Below are 13694 nucleotides of genomic sequence, written 5' to 3'. Positions count from 1 at the left end.
TGTGAAAATTAATTTTCTTTTAAGAGTTTTTTGTCGATAACATTTTTTAGATACCATTTTATCAGCGTCTAAATCTTTCTATTACCGAATTGGTATTTGCCTCGAAAATAGAACGCTTGGAAAGTAAACTAGTGAATTTATACTATAGCCACAATACACTCACTCTACTAAGCAAATCTATGTGCACAATCTGAATAATTCAGAAGAGTTCCAGAAGAGTAACAAATTTCAGTTGTTTAACATGAAAACATGCAGAGTGATAGGATTATTTACAAGTTAGTGGAAGTATTCTTACTCAGATCATGAAGTATAGAATCAACAACATAGGAACCACTTTCCCATAATTTTAAGTATTTGTTTCTATCTCTCTCATAATTCTTAAACAACATATATGAGAGGATCCTAATGATACTAATATATAAAGGACTGCACTGAAACGAACTTGAAGTTTAGACTTAGAATTATTAATTATTCAGCATAGCATCTCCATTAACAACAATCCATCTCAAAAGCTTAGCTTCATGAGGATCATAATGTTCAGTAATAGTTTAAACAATACTATCCTCTAAGGGCAAGATTGATTCTGAACAAGAATTACAACTAATATCCATTCATATATGTGACATTGATCAAACCAACCCAACATGCTTGATTTGGAACATTTTTCATCCCAAGTGATATTCTGAGGGATTGGCAACTTCAAACTAGGTAAAATTATTGAACTTCTTTTAGTCTTGTGCTGTTAAAGAGATGACAGGTAAGACAGTTCGGAACAACAATGATTTCAAGAATTTAAAAATGAAATGGCATGAATATGGAAACATATAGCTGCTAAGTTAACTCATTAATATTCCAAAATAAAAGAGATCTTAGATCCACCAATGTTTAAATATAGGACCATCGTCGGCAAAGCCTCCGCAGAGATCATCGTGCATCACCGACTCGAATTGTGAAGTTCCCAAATCTAATTCCAATGGCTGAGAATGATTAATTGTTTCCTAAGTTTCCCCACCAAAAATGTATACTTTCGCCTAAAACGAACCAAAGATAACTAAACTAAAAACTCGAAAGGAAGGACCTTGCATGTAAAGTAATTGCCAAAAAGCTTGTAAGTAAAATTTGCTAACCTAGTTCAAACCAGAAACCAATTCCTTTCGCTTCAGCTCTAAAGCAAGACGTTCGTTCTCAAGCTTCATCCTTTCATTCTCCAGCTTCAACTTCTCCAACTCCCGATCTTTCTTCTTACTGAACTTCTGCCACTTGAATCTCTGCTTCTCTACTTCCAACATCTCGATCTGTATCTGTAATTTCTGTTCTTCTAACTGAATTGCGCGAGACTCAACCCATTGCTTCTGTAACCATGCTGCTCTCAAGTTTTCAGGTAAAGCTTGATTTACATCTGATTGGACCATCTGTCCATGAGTGTGCAAACTTTTGTTATATTCTTGACAATTTAGAGAATTCCCAAAAGTAGAAGAATCTTCTTGGTCTTGTCCTTGTTTTAATTTCTTCATAGGTCCGACTAATGCCCCGTGGATTCCTCTGCAATCCCCATGGGAAGCATGATTCTCTTCAAATTCATCATGATCATCAGTTTCCATATCTTGATCATCTTCGTCATGATCATCTCTACTTCGGAGAGCTAGCTGCAGTGATCGTTGCAATGCAATGTCATGGGGTAAATGCAATCTATTATTATTATGGTAAGAACACATCTCCTCATAAAAAAGCTGTTTTGAGTTTAGTATTTTCCGAACATCATCCTTTTCTTTCTCAGAAAGATAGTCAATTACATCCAACAGGGCCGGATTTTCAACAACCTGACAAGAAGTACCCCTGCCAAGCATTTCATTAAGCCTTTTATAGCGTTTATTGAGATCATTGAATTTATCCTCACATTGCTGAGGGGAAACATGATAACCCCTTTCAGCCATGGCCTTGGAAATAGTCTTCCATTTGCCCTTTTTTTGAAGGACCATGAATTTTCTTCTTCCGGCACCATCAGAAGTCGAATCTTCGCCTATATATGAAACAGCTGTTATCATAAGCTTCACCATCTTATCGGTCCACTTGATCCGTTGCCAAGGCGACCCCTTCTTCGTTCTGCCTGCTTCATGATGACCCTCACCACCATCTTCAGTCAAACTCGGCTCTTCTTCATCGCTTAATGAGTTTTTGTTTCTATCTCCCTTACCAAACTCAGCCATTGACATAGTCTGATCACACATTGTAAGTGGAAAATTCGAGGACTTCCCCGAAGACCCATGGCAAGGATGATTTTGATGCTGGGTCATGGCATGCGGCGCATGCTGTGATTGGTGATGAAGCCGCATTGAAGCAGGCAAATCAAAACCACCAAAAGAAGCTCCACCTTGAACAGTACCACCCTGTGGCAAATTCCCTTCCATTGCTTCACAAAGAAACCACCCACCAGAATCAAACCAATGAACTCATTCCACCTTAAATCCTATAAATGATGTTCATCAAACCTACAGATTAAAATCAACAATCCAATTTCAATGAAATCCACCAAGGTCCAAGCAAACCCTTTTCAATCCCACCTACAATCTTCTAGAATTTCAGCTAAAAACACACCACCTAAAATCCACCCCCCATAAAAAAAAAAGGAACCCTTTTCCAAAACACCATTTCATATACCAATATTTGCAGCCAACAAGAACTTAAATTTCACAATCCAACACCAGTTCCACAAACACCCAGAAACAAAAACTAGAAGAAAATGCTGAACAAAATAATAATAACAACAGCAAGAGCAAATAAATTAAAATAAAAGGAAAAAAATAGTGCAAAAACCTTTGAGAAGATGAAGAGTGAATGTGACTGTGGAAGTCGAGGTAACTAGTTACGGAATGGAAAATCAGGTGAGAATCTGAGATGCCCAGAAGCAAAGACAGAAGCTTTTTAAGTGAAAATGAAGGCACGTGAGTGAAAAAGGGTTTAGAAAACGCATATGAGACAAGAGAGAAGCAGCCCAAGACAAAGACGGGTTTTGTGGTAAGCAAGCAAGTTCCCTAGGTAACTGTTCTGTTCTATGCCTTGTAACTTTGTAAGTTGGAACTTGGAACTATCTATCTATTAATCTATAGAAAAATTTTCAAATATAGCGGTATATTTCTATTTCAGTCATTTTTAATCGTTAATTTTAAGAAGAAATATAGGGAGCCAAATGGAATATCTGTATAATGTGTACAATTGAGATGAATGATTTCATGACATGGTATAATCATTAGTGTTACTTTTTTCTATTAGTTTAAGCTTTTGAGATGAATGGTTTCATGACATGGTATCACAGCTCTAGATTTAAAAAGTTAAGAATTCGATCCTTAGTGAACTCCAAAATCAGCTTAAGTTTTTTGGATGAGTGGTTTTATAATATGAGATGTTTATTATCATGATACTCAAATTATTCTAAATAGTATGGGTGATATTCATTTTTTAACTCATAGTCTATTGTATACATTATACAAATATTTCGTTAGCTTCCTTAACGATAGAGAATTAGCTACATAAACATCATGTACAGCACAACACTTATCTTTTTAAAAAAATTAAGCCATTTTTCAAAAGTCCAATAAATGTAGCCTATTATGATGTTCATTATTATAATTAAAGAGAAATTATTTTTTCATTATTGTTTGGTAATCATTAAGTATATATTAAGTATATATGTTTTTATAATATAATGGATAAATTTATTATTTCTTCTTATTTTTTATTGATACATCAATAATTTTAATTTATGTAATTAGATACACGTGTAAAACAGTTTTATATATTTTAAATTAAATGGGTCACAGGTGCTAAATGGACGTGCACCATTTTACCAATATCAACAAAAACATTGGGCCTTTCATAGGCCCAATGTTTGGGCATAGGCCCATTTGACGAACCCAACCGTAAAAGGCCGTAACCCAAATAAAAACAAATGCCTGCACCGTGCAGGAACCCTGCAGCACTGCACCGGAGATGAGAAAACAGCGATTGTAGAAGCTCAAAACCTCAAAACCCATCGTCATTCTCATTTCTTCAATTTCTTCTTCTTCTTCACATTGACACAAAAACGGAAACTTTGAAGGATGAAGTTCCAAATAGAGGACGTAACAGTGTACTTCCCCTACGACAACATCTACCCGGAGCAATACGCATACATGCTTGAGCTCAAGAGAGCGCTCGACGCAAAAGGACACTGCCTCCTCGAGATGCCCACCGGCACCGGCAAAACCATCGCACTCTTATCACTAATCACCAGCTACGTCCTCTCCAAGCCCCACGCGCCTCTCAAGCTTCTCTATTGCACGCGCACCGTTCACGAGATGGAGAAGACCCTTGCTGAACTCAAGCTTCTCCATGACTACCAGATTCGCCACCTTGGTCCCGCCGCCAAGATTCTTGCGCTTGGATTGTCCTCCAGGAAGAACCTCTGTGTCAATCAGAGGGTTCTTACGGCGGAGAATAGGGATTCCGTTGATGCTGGCTGCCGGAAACTGACCGCCAGCTGGGTTAGGGCGCTTGCCGCTGAGAACACCTCCGTGCCTACCTGCGAGTTCTTCGAGCAGTACGAGAGGGCTGGCTCTGCTGCGGTGCTTCCGCCTGGTGTTTATACATTGCAGGTTCTTTTCTCTTTCCCCCTTAAAGGTTTGATTTTTGGATTTTGGATTGGCTTGTTTGTGATGTTTTGTGTTTTGAAGTGTTAGGTGTTAAATGACTGTGAAGTGTACTTAGAGGAATTTAAGTTTGGTGGGGTGAGATGATTGATTTTGAGCAGTTTTGGGATGCTGTTTCCTCTTTGAAATTTTTATTATCTAACCTTTTGTAAACTGATAAAAATTTAAATTTTGATTGGTTTTGGATATTACCTGGTGCTGAGTTTTTTATGTTGCCTGAAAAGTTGGATTTTGATCGGTATGGAGTGTTCAATGATTCTAAAATGTTCGGGTGCTAGGTGATTTTGATTGTTAAGTTCAACTTTGATCATGTTTTGATGCTTACTGATCCGTTGGCTAAAAAGAATTTGATTTTTAGTGTTGCCTATTCTTATTAATGTTCAGAATCTAAGTGGTGGCTGAGTTTAGTGAAGATTTCAATCTTTTGCATTTTCAGCTGTTTTGCAATATTGTGCTTTTTTTACTTAATTGACTTTCTGATGTGATTAATTGTGGATTTTTTCCGTGCGGTTGTAGGATCTGAGAATATTTGGGAAGGAAAAGGGGTGGTGTCCTTATTTTTTGGCACGACATATGGTGCAGTTTGCCAATGTAGTGGTGTATAGCTATCAGTATTTGCTTGATCCTAAGGTGGCTGGCATAATATCTAAGGAAATGCAGAAAGAGTCAGTTGTTGTATTTGACGAGGCTCATAATATTGATAATGTGTGTATTGAAGCACTTAGTGTGAGTGTGAGGAGGCAGACTATTGAAGGTGCTAGAAGAAATCTCCATAGAATGAGCCAGGAAATTGACAAGTATGTACTGCTTCTAATTTCTACGTTTCTCCTGCTGTCTTGTTATATGGCTCCATTGTTTTTTTACATGACAAGATGAAGGGTTTTGTTTTGGTGATTGTTCAACTTCTGAATAATAGTACAGTGTCCAAAATATTTTTCTGCTTTTCATTTGCTGGCTTGATTCATAAAAGTGAAGTATTTTGTATGCATTAAATTTTGCTATGGGTGCTTGAAATCCCTACCCCTTGCCTTCATTATTGTGCCATTGTTGCTTTAGTTGCCTTATCTAACCATAGCTGGCATTTGATATGGATTCACTTAACTATTTGAACTGGTAGGAAGGTTCAAGGCCACTGACGCCGGTAGACTCCGTGCTGAATACAACAGGCTTGTTGAGGGATTAGCACTAAGAGGAGACCTTCCAGGTATGTAGGAATGTGAGGCTTTTTATTTTCACTGTCTTAATGTCGCCACCAGTCATCACTAAACGAAACTTCTTTTCTTGGCATAGCCACGGATGCTTGGCTTGCAAATCCGGCACTGCCTGATGATATACTAAAGGAAGCTGTACCTGGAAATATACGCCGTGCTGAACATTTTATGCAAGTTTTACGTAGATTAGTTCAATATCTTGAAGGACGCTTGGAAACTGAGAATGTGGAGAAGGAAGGCCCTGTAGGCTTTGTTACCTCCATTCTTAACCATGCTGGAATTGACCAGAAAACACTGAAATTCTGTTATGACCGGCTGCATTCATTGATGATGACATTGGAAATTACAGATACTGATGAGTTCCTACATATCCAAACTATATGTGATTTTGCCACACTTGTGGGCACATATGCTCGTGGTTTTTCCATCATAATTGAACCATTTGATGAAAGAATGCCGCATATTCCGGATCCTGTATTGCAGGTTAGCAATGTTCTGATATATTTTCACCCAATTACTCCTTTTAAACCTATTAAAATTAGTACTATGTTTCGTGAGATTTATTTGGCTCTTATGTGGATCAATCACATTTTCATACTTTTGTTTATCTATGATGTTTCAGCTCTGTTGCCATGATGCTTCTCTTGCCATAAGGCCAGTGTTCGAGAGGTTTCAGTCAGTTGTGATTACATCAGGCACACTTAGCCCTATAGATCTGTATCCCCGGCTTCTGAATTTCAACCCTGTTGTTAGTCGAAGTTTTACAATGTCCTTAACAAGAGATTGTATATGCCCCATGGTTCTTACCCGTGGCAGGTATTCCTGTTATTCTAGTTTCGCTATTTAAAGAGGAGCTTGATGCATTTGTTCCTTCACCTGTTTTGTTATCTTCTTAATTGTTAATCTGGTTGTTGTTTCAGTGATCAGCTTCCAGTCAGTACCAAATTTGATATGAGAAGTGATCTGGGTGTAGTAAGGAATTATGGAAGGCTCCTGTTGGAGATGGCTTCAGTTGTTCCAGATGGGATCGTTTGCTTCTTTGTCAGCTACTCATATATGGATGGGATAGTCAATACCTGGAATGAAACTGGAATCCTGAAGGTACATGATTACTTTATTTACCTGATTTCCTCCGTCCTCTTGCTATTAATGTCCATTTAATTGTTTCGTCGATTCGTCGTTCTAAAAAGCATCTTGTTGGCAGGAAATAATGCAGCATAAGCTTGTCTTCATAGAAACCCAAGATGTAGTCGAAACCACATTAGCTCTTGACAACTATCGCAAGGCCTGTGATTGTGGAAGAGGCGCTATATTTTTTTCCGTTGCTAGGTAAGTTGTTGAAAACATACTCCGAAATCTGGTTCATCTGTGCTTATGACTGTAAGTGCTTGTTTCAGGGGAAAAGTTGCTGAAGGTATAGATTTTGATCGTCATTATGGGAGACTAGTAATCATGTTTGGTGTTCCTTTTCAGTATACATTAAGCAAGTGAGTCCTGTTTATTTAAGGTTCTGAATAAGAGTAGCTTACAACACTCGGATTTACCCTTTCTTTTTGCTTGTGGAAATTATGGAGCTTAGATTGCTTGTTTCACTTACTAGAGCACTAAACTTTCAGGATTTTGCTTGCACGCCTGGAATACCTGCGTGATACTTTTCAAATTAAGGAAGGAGATTTTCTTACTTTTGATGCCTTGGTATATTATCTCTCTCGTTCATAATTGTTGATGCTTACTGAACGTATTGAAAAACTGATCCTTGGTAACATTGTTTGCGCATGAACAGAGACAAGCTGCTCAGTGTGTGGGTCGGGTAATCCGTTCAAAGGCTGATTATGGAATGATGATTTTTGCAGACAAAAGGTTAGTATCCTTTCATCAACACGAGATCATTTGCAGAAAATGAGAGGGTTCATGTAGGTTATTCTGCAGATTAAACATAGTACCTGTGATGAATGCATCACTTACATGGTTTTGGCTTCCTTTTGATTTTCTCTTTGATAGAGTTTCGCGAGTAAATGCTTGTTGGTTATAATTGTCTGCAGATATAGTCGTCATGACAAACGCTCCAAGTTACCTAGTTGGATACTCTCTCATCTACATGATGCCCACCTAAACTTGAGCACAGACATGGCTTTGCATACGGCACGCGAGGTATGTCTTCCTTTTCATGGTCAATTTGTATTTTGAATTGTGCAGTCAAGCTGATTTTGCACCAAAGTTTACAAAAGTTCTTTGTATATCTTAGCATGATTCACAATTAGAGTTATCATACTCACAAGTGATGTAAATATCCGATAATATGATTGCGCATTGACAACTTCTGATCCGCCATATGCAGTTTCTTAGGAAAATGGCACAACCTTACGACAAGACGGGTGGCAGTACCGGCAGGAAGACACTGTTGTCTCAAGAAGACTTGGAGAAGACGGCTGATGGAAGCTTTGTTGAGTCGTTGTTTTGAGGCTTTTATTTGCTTTTTTGGCTCCCAAATTTTTTACTTTGAGTGGGGCTGGGTAGCTCTTCCCTTTGGATGTAAAGAAAGTGCATATTGGTGAAAATGGTGCCATGCAGCATGGAAGGGACCCAAAACCTTAGATTTTATGTTCTGTTGAGTCTTGTAATAGGATTATTGGAAACTAGGTAACTTTATTTACTATACATGCATTTTTACCATGAGTTCTGTTCTTTAACCCATCCTCTTATATTTACAATTGATTGAAATTTAGTTGCTTCATCTGATAATGTTCATTTGTAAATTTAAAACTTGCTTAAAACATAATGTGATTTTCAAATGTTAGGAATTGTATGAAATTTGTTTTATTGTTTTTTTTTGAAGTATATCAATAAATTAATGAATGTTGGATCAAACATTTGATTTCTTCTTTTTTCTTGAAAACAAAGAATTATAAAAGTTTTATAGAGAACTAATTGTGTATTATCACTTTAGTAAAAAGTAATCTAAACATATGAATCTCATCAGAAGACTGTTAAACTCTTTACACATCAAAATCAAACTAAACAAAATCTCAATACTCATAATTGTAACATAAAAAAGATCAATTGCAGCTTAAAAAAGCACAAGGCGAACATGTATGATTTATTTGTGGATTGGGCCATGGAAAATGGGCTGTTATAACATAGGCCCATTAGAATTCACAATTGTAATGGTCCTCCCTCGCTCGCTCCATTGACTGTGTGTGTGGGAGTCTCTCTGTCTTCGAAGAGAGAGAGAGAGAGAGAGCAATGGCTGCTGCAGAAGAAGAAAGCGCTGTGAAGGAGCCTTTGGATCTGATAAGGCTGAGCCTCGACGAGCGCATCTATGTCAAGCTCCGTTCCGACCGTGAACTTCGCGGCAAACTTCATGTATCTTCGTTTTCTATTCCATTACTCTCCGCACCTCTTTTCTTAGCTTCTTCTTCGCGTGCCCTACTTCACTTCAAATTTGCCTTCTTTACGATTTTAAGCTCGTAGCTTTCTGTTTGCTTTCACTGCGTTCATTCTTTTACTTGAGTAATAGCTTCACAATGATAGTCGCAACAAAAAGGGGGAACTTTTTAGGGCTTTTAAATTAGTGATTTAAAATTTCAAATATCTCGTTTTGGATATTGTTCACGTTCTCTAACTAGTCCATTTTGGGGTTGCAAACATGAATTTTCAGGCTTACGATCAGCATCTAAATATGATCCTTGGTGATGTTGAAGAAATTGTTACTACTGTTGAAATTGATGATGAAACATACGAAGAAATTGTGAGGGTAAGTAAGAAGTTGTAATCAGCAAGGTTATCGTCTGTATCAGCTCAAAACAAAACATAGAACTGTGCGTCATTACTGGAAAATTTGATTGATTACATACTACTGCTTAGTAAGAAAACATTATACTATATATTATACAAATTTAAGATATCATCAGAAACTTCGTTGAATGAAGTTTAGCTTTGGGACCATTATTGGAATGTAGAAATGTCATCAATTTGTCTAAAGCCAATTTGTTTTGCTATTATGGATTTTGTTCATATATATAGGGAATGCACAATTTCATTTCACATAAGCAAACTAATGCATGTTTTATTTATTTATTTATTTATTTATTAAGAGGTAGATGCTTTCCTCTGAATGAGTTGTTTTTGCTTGTGATTTCAGACGACAAGGCGTACTGTTCCTTTCTTGTTTGTTAGGGGAGATGGAGTAATACTGGTTTCCCCGCCGCTGAGGACTGCATGACAATTGACATGGAGAGAATCTTTGTATTCATTTTAATGAAGATTATCAATCTTGCTGAAAATGTATTAACTTGTTAAGATAGTGGTTATGATTAGATTAGCCCTTAATTGCCGTGTTTGCTAGTGGTTCATTTCTGTTTGAGACACACAGATTTTAGTTTTATTGAGCATGAGAATCACAGCATGTACATGACTAGACTCTTGGTGGCAGTCAGTGTTGTCTTTACTTCTAAGTTGCTCCATAGATATGATTCTTGATAAGTCTCATTTCTTGAAAGAGTTGATACCATTATGAGAGAAACTAGTATGCCTTAATGCTATAAGATTGAAACTATGACAGCCAGTTGAAAGAAAAGGATGCAGTTATCCTTCTTTCATTAATATCCATGTTATCTCAATCAATTTATTCTTTATTCACAATTTGTTCTAAGATGCATGGATTGAGTGCATGGCGAAAGGACACTCTTTAGGGTGATTCCTACTTGGCCTCAGCAGCATAAAGAGCTTTGATTTCCTCAACATCATCGTAGCTTCCAAGGAATATGGGAGATCTCTCATGCAACTTCTTAGGAATCAAATCAAGTGCCTGTTAACATACATAGCCAATATGTTACTTCTTTGCAAATTAACTCCTTCACAAAACCATGCAGCAAAAGTGGTGGGTGCGAGAAGAAAAAAAATATTTTTTAAAAAAGAAAAAGTTCTTAAAAACCAGTAAATTACCCGTTGTTTGCCAGTGAATGCTTGTCCCCCTGCCTGTTCCATCAAAAATGACATTGGAAATACCTCGTATAGTACACTACACACAAAACAAGCTAAATTAAGGTTCTTTCTTCATCTTGGTCTTCTTCTTCTTCGTTTGGCTCCATATATAGAACAAAAGTAAGAATATTAAATTATTAATAATGCAGGGCCAATAAAAAATTTAGTAATGCAGGGCTTGACATACCGTAGTTTTCCATTAGGACTCTTTTTATCAGCAGGGTACAAAAAGATACCTCCATATAGCAATGTTCGATGAACATCAGCTACCATACTGTTAATGTATATAAAACTATGTTGGAAGAGAAGATGAGTGGCAATGAATAATCACACATGTTGAGAAACCATGATACCTTCCAATATATCTTAGAGACTTTGGTGATGAACCATCTTTGGGGAACTTGCATCTCTCCACATAACTTAAGGAAAAACATGATTTGCAATATTGTCAAAAGTTGCAGCATAGTTTCCGAAAGGGGAAAACATTTTTACTATAAACATTACAGAATTCAAACGTACAAGGCAGTAGGACCATCCCAGTTCTTAGCATTTCCTTCATTCACTGAATAAATCTTGCCTTTCTTTGGGATCTGCAGAGTAATAGTAGTAGCTTAGCTTGCATTGCATAACGTGTTTGAAGTTTGAACAGATTGAAATTTGTATCCAAATACATTGACTAACGAATTTATAAAAAAGTAACCAACAGAAAAAAGTTAACATATTTGTCATCGATGAATGAGCAGAAATAGTAGTACTACCTTGATGTCAGGGTGAGTTAGTATGAACTCACCAAGTGATGGGTCAAGCGTGAAACCATTAACACCACTACCAGTGGTTAACACAAACTGCAAAAGTCAAAATCATCATCATATCTCAAATTTTAGAATAATCAAAGAGTTGTTTAATTAGTGATGAATTAAGTGTATGATGATCATACCGTGCAAGAGCTTCCATACATACAATAACCAGCAGCCAACATGTTCTTGCCAGGTTGCAAAACATCTTCTAGTGTTGGTTCATTCACATCGTTCACCATATAAATCCCAAATATCTACATCAAGAAAATACAAAGTTGACCACCACCTTATAAGTAACATAAAATATGTATTCTTTATTGGAATAATCATCCAACTTATCTGGTTTATTTGAGACGTTGACTTTAGAAATGAAGATATATTTGTTTCCTATCTATAAGATAAGAATATAATTATATAAGATCTGAATTATTTGACACCTTATTAAATGGTAACAAGCCTAAACCATTCAGACAATAAAAAATATAATAATTCATGTGTGCATATCCTCTGTCAATTAGCATACACATTCCGTGTGGATGCAAAGTATACTAAATTCATACGTATAAAATTGATAAAATATAGAAAAATCTAGTATATTAACCAATATTAACCAATTATAACTTTAATTTTTATGTCGAAGACAACCAATTATGTATTACCATATTAATAAAAATAATTAATATAAAAATATATTACTTAAAAAAAATTTAAATACATGAATCTACGTGTAAATGCATCAAAAATCAAACTCATCAATTATTAGCCAAATGTTATTAACACTATCTATATATGTGGAATTGCAGGTAAGAAAGGAAGATGATAGGTACGGTGCCAATTGAAACGCCACAATCAATGTTAGAGGAACCATCCAAAGGATCAAAAACGACGCAGTACTTTCCACGCAAAGAAGGCTCCACGAAGGTTGCTTCCTCGTCTTCTTCCGAAACCAATATGCTCTGTTAACGAAGAAAAAAGAACAATCGATGATGAACAGAGAGGCAAATAAATCAAATCAAATCACATGAATGAACGAACGAACGGATCTTACAGTTCGGCCACTGCTAATCAAGGCCTTGATGAAGACTTCATTGGAAAGCACATCCAGTTTCTTCTGCTCTTCACCCTTTCATGTTCAATTCAAAGCACCAAAAGAACATAAATGAAATGAAATGAAATTCAAATCGAAATGAAAACGAAATGCAAATCCAGCCAAATTTATATATATTGCCTGAACGTTAGTCTCTCCAGCAAGTCCAATGAGTTTGGCGAGACCAGCCTGCGATGAATGAAATGAAGTGAAATTACATGAAATGAAATGAAAGTGAATTAGGAAATGAATTGAATTAAGGTACCTTGTTAACAGAAGAGCAGACGAACTTGCAAGCAAGAACAATGTGACTGAGTAAGATGGTGAAATCACCGCGCGATTCAGGGTGCTTTGACTGTTCGTTAAGCACGAATCGTGTTATGGTCATCAGGTCCGTACGGTGTGCATCTGCGCTGTGGTCCATTCTCTTCAAGCTTAGTGACTCAGATTTTGATGCTGCGGTTGGGTTTTTTTGAGTTTTCAGTAATTCAAGTGACGGAAATTCAACGAAGAAGAAAAGGAGGGGTTTATCTATCTGATCCCACTTTTGACACGTGGCAACACGCGCTAACTTCCATTATACTCTTTTCGATGTGCGTGCCACTGTCAGCACTCTCTCATCCTTGCATTCCTTCGTTATCATCATATCCCTTCCTTCCTACTCAGATTTTTGGGGAAAAAAAAAATTAAATAAGAGGAATTAATTAAGTGAAGTACGTATACGATGTCACGTTTTCTAAAATTAACGAATAAGGGAAGAGAAGTTAGAGAATAGTGTTAGAAAGCTAACAAGTTTTGTGATTTGTAACCATTAGTTAGCTATTATTAATATTTTTAATAGTATAAATTTTATCTAATATTATAAAATTATTCACTTTTTTTTTAATGATTAAATACTAACTAAATTTTAATAAAAATATTGACCTCTTAA

The 13694-nt window shown here is 36.5% G+C and overlaps 4 protein-coding genes across 6 annotated transcripts; 2 read left to right on the top strand and 2 right to left on the bottom strand.

Moving 5' to 3' along the window:
* On the bottom strand, window positions 441–3059 carry LOC107644934. Of its 2 annotated transcripts, XM_021103345.1 has the most exons (3): window positions 2815–3059; window positions 1128–2489; window positions 441–739 (listed from the first exon to the last, which is right to left on the bottom strand). In XM_021103345.1, the coding sequence occupies exon 2, from the start codon at window positions 2406–2408 to the stop codon at window positions 1128–1130; it is 1281 nt and encodes a 426-aa protein (XP_020959004.1). In that variant the 5' UTR covers window positions 2409–2489; window positions 2815–3059; the 3' UTR covers window positions 441–739. The 2 variants fall into 2 exon arrangements, with proteins under 2 accessions (XP_020959004.1, XP_016204386.1); XM_016348900.2 differs by lacking the exon at window positions 441–739 and having other exon boundaries at window positions 816–2489; window positions 2815–3058.
* Window positions 3969–8586, top strand: LOC107644931 (DNA repair helicase XPD). Its single transcript, XM_016348896.2, has 12 exons — window positions 3969–4631; window positions 5202–5482; window positions 5807–5889; window positions 5976–6379; window positions 6519–6712; window positions 6817–6997; window positions 7101–7225; window positions 7294–7383; window positions 7513–7591; window positions 7680–7756; window positions 7939–8047; window positions 8235–8586. Exons 1-12 carry the CDS (start codon window positions 4098–4100, stop codon window positions 8355–8357), a joined length of 2280 nt encoding a protein of 759 aa, XP_016204382.1. The 5' UTR covers window positions 3969–4097; the 3' UTR covers window positions 8358–8586.
* On the top strand, window positions 9058–10435 carry LOC107644933 (sm-like protein LSM3A). The gene is made up of 3 exons (XM_016348899.2): window positions 9058–9259; window positions 9555–9650; window positions 10038–10435. The coding sequence occupies exons 1-3, from the start codon at window positions 9140–9142 to the stop codon at window positions 10116–10118; spliced, it is 297 nt and encodes a 98-aa protein (XP_016204385.1). The 5' UTR covers window positions 9058–9139; the 3' UTR covers window positions 10119–10435.
* On the bottom strand, window positions 10366–13392 carry LOC107644932 (fructose-1,6-bisphosphatase, cytosolic). 2 transcript variants are annotated; one of them, XM_016348898.2, is made up of 11 exons: window positions 13029–13387; window positions 12905–12952; window positions 12725–12799; window positions 12504–12632; window positions 11817–11930; window positions 11638–11724; window positions 11399–11469; window positions 11233–11298; window positions 11067–11153; window positions 10841–10916; window positions 10366–10703 (listed from the first exon to the last, which is right to left on the bottom strand). In XM_016348898.2, the coding sequence occupies exons 1-11, from the start codon at window positions 13185–13187 to the stop codon at window positions 10596–10598; spliced, it is 1020 nt and encodes a 339-aa protein (XP_016204384.1). In that variant the 5' UTR covers window positions 13188–13387; the 3' UTR covers window positions 10366–10595. The 2 variants fall into 2 exon arrangements, with proteins under 2 accessions (XP_016204384.1, XP_020959003.1); XM_021103344.1 differs by lacking the exons at window positions 10366–10703; window positions 10841–10916 and adding an exon at window positions 10923–10980 and having other exon boundaries at window positions 13029–13392.

This window comes from Arachis ipaensis, chromosome B05 (assembly GCF_000816755.2).
Source record: "Arachis ipaensis cultivar K30076 chromosome B05, Araip1.1, whole genome shotgun sequence".
In the NCBI taxonomy this organism is placed as follows: domain Eukaryota; kingdom Viridiplantae; phylum Streptophyta; class Magnoliopsida; order Fabales; family Fabaceae; genus Arachis; species Arachis ipaensis.
The sequence above is the reverse complement of the archived record's forward strand: the minus strand, read 5'-3'. Positions and strand labels throughout refer to the sequence as shown.